The sequence below is a fragment of the Nannospalax galili genome, unplaced genomic scaffold, assembly GCF_000622305.1.
Source record: "Nannospalax galili isolate Female #2095 unplaced genomic scaffold, S.galili_v1.0 scaffold346, whole genome shotgun sequence".
Lineage (NCBI taxonomy): Eukaryota > Metazoa > Chordata > Mammalia > Rodentia > Spalacidae > Nannospalax > Nannospalax galili.
The window spans coordinates 5,831,490-5,845,784 of NW_008357637.1; the positions used below are offsets into that span (position 1 = coordinate 5,831,490).

General features: G+C 37.6%; 1 protein-coding gene across 1 annotated transcript in view; it reads right to left on the minus strand.

The window, feature by feature from the left end:
• Nucleotides 1-14,295, minus strand: part of Lnpk (lunapark, ER junction formation factor) — a 90,283-nt gene that overhangs the window by 32,855 nt on the left and 43,133 nt on the right. Inside the window, exon 5 of the mRNA XM_008855305.2 lies at nucleotides 11,848-11,906. Coding sequence (XP_008853527.1) covers nucleotides 11,848-11,906 — 59 coding nt within the window. The remainder of the gene's footprint in view (nucleotides 1-11,847; nucleotides 11,907-14,295) is intronic.

Consider the following 14,295-nt stretch of genomic DNA (forward strand, 5'->3'; position numbering starts at 1 on the left):
GGAGGATAGTCTGTACTCTATTTTATACTAAAAGAACAACATTTCAGTTTATTTTTTCTCTTCTTCTATTAATATGGTTAATAAGTTATAACTGCACCATTGTGATGCATCATAGCAATGTCTAAGATGTGATTTATTCCACAACAATTTAATGTGATGAGAATACTACATACAGTCTAGTCCAACTACTCAACTCTGTATTGCAGAATGAAAGTAATTATTTACAACAAAGAAGCAAATGTCAGCACTATCCTCCAATAAAAATCAAAACTTGAATTTCCATATCAAAATTGTTTATTTAGTTATTTCAATTATTCAAAATGGAATAGACCACAAGCTAGGTGGGCAAGTCTGAACTGTAATTTGGCAATCTCTACTTTAACTGAGTTCAACTTGAACTAAAGCAGAGAACAAGAATCAGAGACATGACCATTACCTCTGGAATAAAAAAAAAATTCTACTATATACCTAACTTTTTCTAAAAATGGATAAAATTACAGGATAATCTCTCATAAGACTATTTTTGTTTTTGTTTGTTTGGGTTTGAGACAGGGTCTCCTTGTAGTCACAGCTGGCCTGGAAGTTTGTAGCCTACCAGGCTGGGCTCAATCTCAGAGATCCACCTGCCTCTGCCTCCCAAGTGCTGGACTAAAGGTGCATTTCACCACACCTAGCTTTCATAAGACTATTTTAAGTATACATACAAATGTCTATTCAAAGGAATTGGTAAATTTTTTAAAAGACCCCTGAAATAAATTTTAAAGCAAAAAATATTTTATATAATACCAAATTCAAAGTTGCCTTTTTATAAGTTCAAAAAATATTCATACATGTAAGTTCCTTAAATTAGCAGTACTGAGGACTCCTGAAATAAGTTTTCATATCTTTTACTATTTGGTTATTCCTGTAAGTCAGGCAGCATATTTATTTTAAACTTCTTACTATCTTTTCACCATCTATTCGAACATTAAATCATTTAAAACAATAAAACAATTTCACTAATCTGATAGAATGTTATCAATATTCTTAAAAACCTGAGCAAATATTATACTTAATGTACTAAAAGCTTGTACACTGAAGTCAGAAAGTAGGCAAAAAAATACATATTTCTATTTCAAATCAATACTGTATTGTCTTTCTTAATCTACTTAAGGAATAAAAATAAAAGATTGGAAAACAAGAACAGGACTTTGCAGTTTTATATACTTCCACAAACAGTTGTGCTTAATACTAATAGCAGTCCTACCAAACCAAACATTTCTATTCCCAGTTTACATAGAAACTGAGTTTAGAGAACATGCTGGAAAGACTTAAAAAAAAAAAAACAACTACAACAGTGTAGCTTGAGCAACAAAAACAAAAAATAGAACCACCATATGACCTAGCTATACCACTCCTGGACATATACACAAAGGACTCTGTATCCTACCACAGATATTGACACACCCATATTTATTGCTACACTAGTCCCAATAGTAGGAAATGGACCCACCTAGAACCTATCAACAGAAGAATGGATAATGAAAGTGATATATATGTATGCATATGTATGTATACATATACAAATAAAATGAAATTTTACTCAGCTGCTAAGAAAAATAAAATTATGAAATTTTCAAGGAAATAGATGGATCTGGAAAGAATCACATTAATGAGGTGATCCCAACTAAGACAAAAATTATATGCTCTTTCACATATGTAGATCCTAACTTTAAATTTTTTTGGTTCATTTATTTTTATTTTATGAGTATGTGTGATTTACTGCATGTGTATAGGTGCACCATTTATGTGCAATGCCCTCGAAGGACAGAAGTGTCAGATCCGCTGGAACTAGAGTTATAGACACCATTAGCTGTCATGTGGGTGCTAAGAATCAAAACCAGGTCTTCTGCAGGAGTAGACAATGCTCTTAACCACTGAGCCATCATCACTTGAGTCTCATGGATCCTATCTTTTAATGTTTGTACATATGTAAATAATGGGGTGTGAGAGTGGGTACAGACTGTGAAACTAGATAGGGGAACTTGAGAAGGAAACAAGAGGCAGTGAGAAGTGGGAGAGAGGGCAAAAGTCACACATGGCATGGAGGCAGACAGGAGGCTACTAGGGATCAGGGGAAGAAAATGGAAATGGGAGAAAAGAGAAAACAAATTTTGTTTGAAAAATGCTATAATGAAGCCTATTTCTTTGCATGCTAATAAAAAATTTTTAATTTTTTAAAAGAATGACACAGATTTTTTGTTTTGTTTTATAATAATTTTATGTGTTACTTGACTTGGATACTGCAGGTTCAGATTTTGGTCAAACATAATTCTGGATGTCTGTGAGTGTGTGAAGTGAATTTGAGTTGGTCCACTGAGTGAAGCAGAATATCCTCCTTAAGAAGGTAGCCCTTACCTAACCAGTTAAAGGCTTAAATAAAACCAAAGGGCTGATTTCTGCATTAAGAAGAAACATCCTATGATTAACTGCCTTGAGTTGGAAACTTTCTGCCTTCAGACCCGTACCTTGAAACTTCAGCTCTTCCTGGTCTCAAACCTGTGAGCTTTTGGACTAGAACTTACACTAATGGCTCTTGTGATTCTCAGATTCAGACTGTAACTAAACTATTAACTCACTCTTTCTCACTCGGGGTCTCTGATTAGCGAACTACAAAATTTGGATCTTCTCAGGCAAATAGATTAGATAGATAATAGGTACATAGATGGTTGATTGACTGATTGATAATCTTCTATTAGTTCTGTTTCTCTGGAGAGCTTTGACAAATGAAGTTACTGACAATCAGTTTTATACCTATTTACTGAGAAAAGGAAGGCATAAGGAGAAGAAGATAAAGAGAACAGAAAAAAAGGGGATGAAGCAATAATAATTTTTTTGGTCCTCTTATGTATGAGATGCCTACGACACTTCCAAGTGGAAATGTCAGGTACCCAGTTGGTTATACTTTTCCCTGCAACTAAATGGAAGAATTTGAACCATAGACTTAGATTCAAGAATCTTAAAAAAAAAAACAAAACACTGAGAATTTCATACATGCATATAAGGTGTTTTGAATCCACACCCACTCCCTCCCCTCCAACACCTCCCATATCTCCCCATCACTTTTTTCTGACAACTTCCTGTACTCTTTCTTTCTTTCTCTTTCTTTCTTCTTTTCTTTCTTTCTTTTCTTTTTTTCTTCTTTTTTCTTTCTTTTTAACGGGGCTTTTTGCTACTCCAATATTTCCCCCTCTGAAGCAGTAACCCTAAAATCTTTTAGGAATTAGATAAGACCTCCCAAATACTTTTGACATTTTTGGCGTTTGGAACAGAGTATGTTGCTAAGAGGCCCAAGGACATTTTGACTTTTAGTCAAGAAACTGGCTACTTTTCTTTGGAGTTTTCTTACCCTAACTGCCTAGCCAATTCCTACCTCCTATGCTTATCACTCCATCCTCTGAAGAGGTTACCCAAATTATCAACAGGGAATCAGGATGCAGACCACTCTGGCTTCTTCCATGCTGAACAGGGACAAAGGGTGAGGCAATTGGGGTACCCCTTTAGTGGGTCTATTTAAAAGACTCTCGAATTTCATAACTCTTATCTGTAAGGAGAAAAGAAGGTCTTTGACTGGTGAATAGGAAGTGTGAAGGAGAAGTAAAGGCAAGAGTAGTTAGCTAGCATTACAAGTTCTAGATGGGGAACCAGAAAAAAGTCAAAACAGGGCAAATTTCAAATGTTCATATCAGAGTCCACTGGGATTTCTTGATGAGAGCTTCCAAAAGAATCCCTCTATTGGGTTCCTCCTCATTTTTCCTTTCAAATGTCCTGTACTGTGGTAAGTCACCTGTCTGCCTGTTCAGGGAGGCCGTGGAGACCCCACCAGATGGACTTGAACCAGTGTCCAGTCTACAAAGAGGAGGGTCAACTTAGCGGAAACATTTCCTTCATGCTTCCAAGTGAAGCCAGCCACAGTTGAGCAGGACCTTTGACTTATCTTCACATAGATGGAACTGGTAAAAGAAAGGAGCCACAACCTTCTCTCAAGCTCATGTGACCCCTAAGAAACAGATCTTGCAATGACCTGAAGAGTAAAAATAAATTGGTTTATTTGGGACAACTATATGGTCTTAAACGTCCCAAAAGGAAAGTATAACCAAAGATTAACGTGATCAGTACATTTCTTTAAGAGTTCAAGGGATTACACTTCCCAGACATTAGGCTTAAGTCCATATAAAATGTTATTTAGACAATTATTTCTCACCAATGATTTTGTTTCTAAGCAGAAAGTGCTGCTCAGATGTAAGACTTCAAATCTTGATCTGCAATACTGTAGTGCCCACCTGTAGCTAAGGGAGATAACCCACTATTGTTCTAAAATGATGGCTAAATTTTTCTTCTCCCCCTATCTAGAAGTCTTTGAGAGGGAACTGACACTGATTCTAGCCACTCCAACAGCTATTAAAATGTTTGAAAACAAATCCTGAGTCCATCACTCTCGAGTCCAACCTTGGCAGACAAAAGAATCTTTTAAGAGCACTGGCTGCTCTCACAGAGAACCCAGGTTTAAATCCCAACACCCACACGGCCACTAACAACTGTCCATAACTCCAGATCCAGGGACTCCAAAGCCCTCTTCTGTTCTCCACAGGCAATGTAGGACACAGGTGCACTTACACACATGGAGGCCTAACACTCATATGCATAAAATAAAAATAAATAAATAAAAACAGTATTTTAATGTGGGAGAGGATTAAATCACTTAGAGATGAATTATCCAATGGATCTAAACAAATTATCAAAAGGAGAAAACCATAGAATTACAGTAAAGTATAAACAAATTTTTTTCAAAGCAGTGTACTGTCAAAGAAGCTTAATGATGCAAACATGTAATTAAAAGAGTAAGCAATTTAGTTCAAATGCTATTAAGAGATCAAGTGAGGGCTAGCAAGATGATTCAGGGGGTAAAGGTACTTGCTGCCAAGCCTGAGTTCAAGTACCAGGACCCACATGGTAAGAGAAGATAACTGACTCCCACAAGTTGTCCTCCAACCTCCACACATGCACCATAGCATGCATACAACCAAATACATGTACACACAAATACATGAATAAATAAATGTGATTTAAAAAATCATTTAAGAAGATCAAGTTGAGGGTTGGAGAGATGGGGTAGCAATGAAGAGCACTGGCTGCTCTTGCAGAGGAGGCAAGTTTGATTCCCAGCTCCCACATGGCAGCTAACAACCCTCTATAACTCCAGTTACAGAGGATTCAATGCCCTCTTCTGACAGATACTGCACAACACAGGTGCACTTGCATGCATGCAGGCAATACACTCATACACATAAAATTAAAATAGTAAATAAAATATTTTAAGAATACCAAGCTGAATGAGAAGACAGAACTGATAACTGGCTTTGACAAAACACAAATCATTGAAATTAGCCACTGCAATTGTCTTTTCAATGATCACAGGTACAAACTCAACAAATTAATACAATCCTGTCTTAACTGGCAATCAACAGGCATCATCGTCTTGAGAGAATTCGAACCCCAGGTGTCTGTCCTAATGAACTTTGGCAAATAAAAGTAATTTATGTAGGGACTGGAGAGATGGCTCAGCAGTTAAGAGCACTGACTGCTCTTGCAGAGGACCCGGGTTCAATTCTCAGCACCCACATGGCGGCTATGCATCGACCTTAACTCCAGTTCCAGGGGAATCTAAAGCGCTCTTCTGACCTCTGCCGCATTGCACGACATGGGTGCACTCACATACATGCAGGCAACACACTCATATACATTAAAAAAAATTAATTTAAAAAAAGTAATTTACTCAAATTCCTTTGGTCATTTTTAAATTGGCTTATATATGTCAATACTTTTTAAGATTTTATTTTGCTACTGCTCAAACATAAAAATCTGCTTGTGTTGTTTAAAATACAAGTCAGAACAAACAGTGGTTCTGCCTGTGTATCTAACTTTTATCTCTTTGTCAGTTTTGAAAAGCTCATGTCTCTCATGACATTCCCTACTTTACCCTAAGAATAAGCCATAATTATACTCATTTATTATTTATAAAAATTATACATTAAAGGGCGGATTAAGGATCCAGAACAAATTATATTTTTAATTTTTTAAAAGCAACTTATAAATCTTCCAAATAGTTCCCCTCAATTTTCTCCCCTACTTGCTGGAAAAGCATCTTAAAAGATAAGTTTTATCATAACTCATGGTTTTATATAAACTAAATTAAAAGCTAACTGATTAATGGCTGGATCTGGTTTCTCTCATTAATTGGAGACAAGACTCCAAATCTGTGCTTTCTCCTACAGGCCTCCTTGGTTCCTAGTGTGACTGGTAAAGCCATGCCAGGAAACACTACCTTGACAAAGAGACTTTTTCCTGAAATTCAACCACGAATGAATAGCTGTCCTGTTCCCTGTGCCTTCTCCAATGTTGCTCTGCTCGTGCCTACCTACTCCAGAGATCTAAGATGACATCCTCTGATTCTCCAGCATACCACCAGTGACTAGTGTACCACCTCTGACCACCCTGATGGACATACTTTTTCATTTATAAAACAAAGGGGAACTGTATGAATGACTTTTATTAATGAAGATAATCTGAACTAATGACTTTTTAATTAACCCAAGAAAAATCATCCTCTTGGGTGTCTCGTTGGCAACTTCAGTTTGGTATTCCACCCACAAAGATAATCAATGAATCAATGCTGGTATGCTTTAGAATTAACAGTAAAGTGCTACAAGTATTACCCATTAGATATAGTGGCTGTTGGGAAGAACTTGTGACTGGATGAATGAGATACCAGGGCTAAAAAGGCCAAATGGTCTACTGAGATAAGGGTAGAGGCAAATTTAAACTTGTACTTCCCCCAATGAAGTTGGAGAAACCATTCTGAATAAATTATTGATGTGGCCTCATGGAAGTGGGGGTATAGGGGCACAGTGGGAGAAACCAGATTCCAGAGTCAATTCCATCAGCACAGGGTGAGGACACAAGAAAGCTCCATCTGCACAGTGTGGAGGGATAGAAGAGATCCATCAAACAGTTCTCATAGATAGCTAAGGGACTAGTGTCCTCCAAGTTCCGGCCCACTCTAAGAGTCAGTCTTTTATTTTGTTCAGGGTAGTTGTGATGTTGGAGTTATTGACCACGCTCACAGAAAAGTTTTTGAGACATTTTACTCTAAATGAGAGAGAAATGGGTGGTAATTAAGGAATTGTGAGGTCACAGTTGTATACTTCCCACCCCATCCATGGTTGTATTGAAGTAGAACTGTATGTCACTATGAATAATCCAATAGAAACAAAATAACAGGTGACAATAGATGTCAAAGGGAAGGTAGCTACAGGAGGTAACTACAACAGCAAAGTTCTTCAGATGGTTAGAATAACCTAAAATCCAGGCATAAATGAGGATTAGCCATAATGGGATGAAATCCACCCTTCAAGAATAACAAGAAAAACTTGGTGGCACGTGGCTGTAATGTTTGTATCTCCTAGCACTTGGGAGATACAGAAAGATCAGGAGTTCAAGGTTATCCTTTGCTATGGAGCAAGCTCAAGGCCAGCCTGGGCTACATAAAACAATGCAACCTCACCCCCCCAAAAAATAGAAATCCCATAAAAAACAAAAACATATTGACTAGAGGTGATGTTAACCAGACAATGGTAGAGGTAGCTCTCCATCTTACCTGCCTATAACTATTTTCTTTATAAAGTAAAATATTAGTTAAGAATGATAGAATATATTTTGTAGGAGTTTGTAGAGATATTAACAGGTGTTTTATTCTGTTCTACAACTTAGATTTTCCCAAAGGTCTGCTATTTAGCAAAATTACTTAGCATCTACTTTTATATATGGTAAGCTTTATTAAATATGGTGGTTTACTGGTTAGTTTGTGACTTTTGGCGCCTTTTATTTGCTTAACTGGTTGATTCTGGTTTGGTTTTGGGTGGGGAAGCTGGTATCAGTAACTTAAGGAGATACCTAGTATCAAACAATGCTCTCAAAGACAACATAAAATGGGGCCAGCAAGATACTTCAGAGAGTAAAGGTACTTACATTACCATCAAACCTGATGGCCTGAGCTCTATTCCAGGGACTCACAAGGTAGGAAGAGAGGAATGACTCTTGAAAGTTGTCCTCTGACCTCCACACATGGACTGTGGCACAGATATGACCACATACACAAAATAAATAAGTAATTTTTACTAAGGAACTACAATAGGACTATGCAACAGTGTTGAGTACACATTTGATATTTGTAATCAGATTTAAGTTTAGTCAATATGTTTATGATTTTCACCTAATAAGTTTAGCTGCTCTGACAAAATGAAATATGTAAGCATATTTAAGGGGCTGGAGATATGGTTCAGCACTTAAGAACACTTGTGGCTCTTGCAGAGGACCCCAGTTCAGTTCTGAGCACCCACAGGGATGGCTCACAACTGTCTGTAATTCCACGTCTAGGTGATCTGATATCATTTTCTGGCCTCTGCAAGAACCAGCATTCACCTGGTGCATATAAACACACAGAGGCACACATATATATACATAAATAGTTTTCTGAAAATAGTCATTTAGTCTAGATCACATATCCTAAACTGGACAGAAGAGATGTCATAAGCAAGGACAGTAGTTTAAAAACCATATTATTTATACAACCTTATTTACATACTGAGTTAAATATTCTTAAAGCAAATAATGCTTCTAAGACTTGGAAATTTAATACTAATATTTGATATTTTATATTAATATTTCTAAGTATAATAATGCATTGTGCTATATTTTTATTTATGAGTCTGTTGTGGACTACACTTCAAAGCAATATAAGCAGTGAAGAAGTAGCTGAAGGCAAAAATGAAACAAGACTGACCATGAGTTGAAAACTGTTTAAGCAGGACGGGTTTAGGAGAGCTCACTATACTATGCAGTCAAGAAAGAGCATGGTAGGTCTTTCCATCTCCTAGTGCCTTCCTCTATCTCTTTCTTTAGAGATTTGAAACTTTCACTGTAGGGATCTTTAATATCTTTGGTTAGGTTTATTCCTAAATATTTTCTGAAGCTATTGTGAATGGGAATGCTTCCTTGAATGCTTTTCTGATTGCTTGTTATTGATATACAGAAAGGCTACTGGTTTTTGTAAGTTCATTTTGTAACCTGCCACTTTACTGAAAGTATTAATCATTTCTAAGAGTTTTCTAGTGGAATTTTTGGGATCTCATATATAATATGTTGTCTACAAATAGAGATAATTTGACCTCTTCTTTTCCAATTAGTACTCCTTTAATTTCCTTTTCTTGTCTTACTGCTCTTGCAAGAGTTTCAAGCACTATACTGAAAAGGAGTGGAGACAGTGGACAGATCTGTCTGGTTCCTGATTTTAATGGGAATGCGTCTACTTTTTCTCCATTTAGAATGATGCTAGCTATAGATTTGTTGTATATAGCTTTAATTATGTTGAGGTATGTTCCCTCCAGACCAGTTCCTTCTAGGACTTTTAACATTGAATGCATGTTGGATTTTGTCAAAGGCCTTTTTTGCATCTATTGAGATGACCATGTGGCTTATGCCTTTATGCCCATTTATATGTTTTATTACATTTATTGACTTATGTATGTTGAATGATCCCTGCATCTTTGGAATAAAGTTGATTTGGCCATGGTGGATGATCTTTTTGATGTGTGTCTGTATGAAGTTTGCAAGTATTTTGTTGAATGACTCTTGGGGGGGGAGTAGAAATCCTAGAGGGAAATGTGATGCCCCCAAAACCCCAAAAGAAATGCCCATACAGTGTGTAAACATTAGTGCATATGTATACCTGGGAACTGCTTGGCAAGGAACACAGTGGCTGACAGAAGAGACCTCCCTTTGAGTGGTTGGTGGGAGTGGTCCAGGACTCTCAAAATAATACCTCTTGGTTAGCCAAACCTCTTGGTTATTTCCCAAAACTAGTAGTATGACCCTACTGCTGAAGACAGGACATGCTTTAGATACAGATCTCAGAGCAATGGAGCAGGAGCTGACCTGGAGGCCTTCTACCTCAAGTTTACTTATCATAATGCTAGATGCAAACTGTCAAGGGAGAAAAACAATCAATGGTCCAAACCAGCCCTAAACCCTAATAACCTTAACTACTTCTATCAGTGCAATAGTGGACTGTCATCTGGGAGGCAATCAAAAGCTATTTAATTGGACTTAAAGCCCTCTCAATGGGAGTGAACTCATGGGTGACACTGTAAACTCAGCCAAATACACATGGCAGGAGAAGACACAGATCCTAGAGAAAACCCTATCTCTTTCATATCGCTAGACAAATGAAATTTCTTACCATATGCTAAATACGGATCCTTATATTTACAGACAAGCATACTGAACACCACTCATCAAAGAAGCTTCTTTGTGCAACAGATGGAGGTTACTACAGAATTCCACAACTGGTCAGACACAGAAAATATACATCTGAGAGATGCCAAGTACTAGATGACACATCTACAGTTGAATCTCTACATGTAAGACTCAGGGAACATAGTGGAACAAGGGGTAGAGAGAAAACTAATGCATTCCTCAACTCTCGCCAGTAAAGCTTCCATATACAACAGAGTATGATGTACACAGAAGGGCAGAACCTGCCAAGTTTTGAAAAATAAGAGACTGCAGAGCATGTATCCTTGGATGGAACTCTATATTGAACCTCATCCACCCACAGCTCAAGGACCATTGTGGAAGAGGGGGCGGAAGGATTGTAAGAGCCAGGGCTGGTTCCTGAACACAGGGAAGCAGAGGCTTTCAGGCCATTGGAAACTTGCACATGTGAACTTGTGGCAATGGTAGCACCTAGCATAGGACCCATACCAACTCAATTAAACAAGGGCCCAGAGGGGAGGAGAGAAATGGGTGGAGATTGAGAACTGAGAACTATTGGAGACTGAGAACTACTGGAGACTGGTTGATACTCAGTGAGGGAGAGTATGCCTTACTTACAATCTCTAGATGGGCTGACTAGACTCCAGTGGACAAATTTACACTGAAGAACATTTGGGTACAAATGCTTGGCTGGGTGGGACTTAATGTGTATGGCAGAATACATGAGGTATGGTGGGGGAATGGAGGGCATGGGGAACGGGGGTCTAAATTTGGTTAAGAACTGTTGTATGAAATTACAAAAGCTCAATAAAAAAAATTTTTTTAAAGAGCACACCACATAGAAAGTTCACTTAGCATGAAATATATATAGCTCTAATTAATTATTATATTTTTAAGACCTTAAAATCTTTAAAATTTGCAAATACATAAAACAAACACAGAGGCAAATCTTGTAATTTGCCTGTTTCATTTAAAACAATGTGAAAGGGCTATGACATGAGAGAATGGTACAGTTAAAAGAACAGGAACAAGTCAGAAGATATATACTGTATTTTATTCTGTACAATGTTCTTCATAAAGATTAATTAAATATAATGTCTTCAAAGTAATGTTTTGTATAAAATCTCAAAATAAACAACACAGAATTACAATTCGTAAACTTTGCTACGTTGTAAACAACTCTTAGATTTTTGAGGGGGAGGGGGTCTTTTTTGAGACCGGATCTCCCTGTAGTCTGAGCTGGCCTGGAAATCACTATGTAGAGCAGGCTGGCCTTGAACTCACAGACATCTGCCTGCCTCTGTCTCCTGAGTGCTGGGATTAAAGGCCTGCACCACCACGCCTGGCAACTCTTAGATATTTACCACACTGTTGTTTCAATAAATTATCTCACAACCTAGCTTATAAAATAGCACATGGTAAGACAGGAGGCTTTTAATGTATATTCATAAAATATATTTAGAACTTTAAACTTACTATTTCTCTCTGTTCTCTTGGAAAAGAAGAAAATAAGCACGGTTCTTATGGTCCAGATGCTAAAGAGGAAGCAAAATACAAAACAAAAGCCATCATTACAAGAAGCAAATCAGAATCTACAGAAGATATAAATACAGAGTTCAAATTAAAATTAGATAAAACTATTTCTCTTTACATATTGAAAATCAAAAAGTACTATTTTCTGTCAAGGAACATCAGAACCTCACCTGAGCTTTCAATGGAGGAGTTCTCAACCTGAAATTCATGGGCCTTCTAAGGCTACTCCCCTGGAATTACAAAACTGTCTTTTATGCATGAGTGCATTTCTCTGGAGAAGTCAATAATTTTGTCAACTTCAAAGGGTCTATGAATTCCCTAAGAGACTAAGAACAATATAATAGAATGTTTCTTTTTTTTTCTTAAGAATTTATTTTTATTTATGTGTATGTATCTGCATATATATGAGTATGTATCTGTAGGTGTCCACAGAGGTCAGAAGATGTTGAATCACCTGGAGCTAGAGTTACAGACAGCTGTGAGTCTCCCAACATGGGTGCTCAGAACTGAACTACAATCCTCTATAAGAGCAGCAAGTATTTTAACCACTGAGCCATCTCTCTAGCTTCAAGAATGCTTTCTTAGTATCAATCCCGAAAACTATTAATTATTCCCTTGTTTTAATAGGCAATCATATTTTTCTTTTCTAAATATAACAGCATTACATAAATGTTAAAATGCTACTCCTTCCCTACCACTTAACATTGGAGAGATCTTCTTTATTCAATAGACTAAGCTGTCTGAGGAAAGAAAACAAAATAAGGTAAACCTTACTTTCAAATAAATACAAGCTAAATACATCCTTTTAAGATTTTATGGTAATAATTCTTTAGGCTTTGCATTAGTTAGATATCAAATAATACTAAAAGCATTAAAAGAAGGCTGGAGAGATAGTTCAGCAATTAAGAGCACTGGCTGCTCTTGCAGATGACCTAAGATTCAGTTCCCAGCACCCACATGGCAGCTTACAACCATCTGTGATTACAGTTCTAGGGGATCCAACAACCTCTTCTGACCTCCACAGGCACTGCACAACACAGGTGCACTTACATACATGCAGGTCAAACATCCATATACATATAAAATAAAAATAAATCATTTTTAAGTATTAAAAGAAACTAAAAGAAAATCCTATCACAAGCTTTTCTAGGTCATTTAATTCAATATATATTTTTAAATTCAATATAAATATATAAAAAACTGGGTTTTCCAATGGTTCAGTTTGCAAATTCATTGGCAATTCACCAAACATTTATCAACACCTTTTGTGTGCCAGACCTTAGCTCAAGCTCTGCTGAATGATAGCTGCCACTCTCTGGACAACTGATTAGTACACAGAAAGGAAGGCAAAGAAAACTCTGAGAACACGTCTGAAGAAAAAAATAGAGAAGAGTTGGGTATGGTGGTATATACTACAAACTCATAGGGTTTCCCTGTAGCCCCAGCTGCCCTGGAATTTGCTATGTAGACCAGGCTGGAACTCACAGAGACCCACCTGCCTCTGCCTCCCAAGTGTTGGGAGTAAAAGCATGTGCCACCATGCTGGGCTTAAAATTTTTTTAATTAAGAAAAATAAGGGACTGGAGAGATGGCTCAGTGGTTAAGAACACCCACTGCTCTTGCAGAGGACCCAGGTTCGATTCCCAGCACCCACACGGTGGCTAACAACTGTCCATAACTTAGTTCCATGGGATCCAATGGCCTCTTCTAACTTCTGCAGGCATTACACAATGCGGGTACACTTTCACATACACAAGCAATACACTTAGACACATAAACCTAAAAAATAATACTCAATAAAATATTTTTAAAATATATTTACAATCCAGGTATGGTGGCACATGCCTTTAATCCCAGCACTTGGGAGGCAGAGGCAGGCGAATCTTTGTGAGTTCAAGGCCAGCCTGGTCTATATAGCAAGTTCCAGGCTGGCTGGGGCTACAGGGAGACCTTGTCTAAAAGAGAAGTTCAAAAAGAAAAAGTAAAATTATAATGCAAAAATACAGAGGAAACATTTCCTCCATGCTTCCAAGTGAAGCCAGCCACAGTTGAGCAGGACCATTGACTTATCTTCACATAGATGGAACTGGTAAAAGAAAGGAGCCAGGGGCTTCTCCCAAGCCCATGTGACCCCTGAAGAACAGATCCTCAAACAACCTTAAGAGCAAAATAAATTGGCTTATCTAGGCCAACTGTATGGTCTTAAACACACAAAAGAAAGTACAACCGACTACTATCCTCAGGCCTCTTGGGGTAAGTCTACAGCACAGCTCTCCGCGCCGGGACTCCCTAAACCACATTCACCCTTCCATCCCCCCCTCCACCCCACCCAATCTATACTCCTAGTTTGGGCCCTGCGCCATTCCTAGTCTTGGGGCCCCAAACACTTTG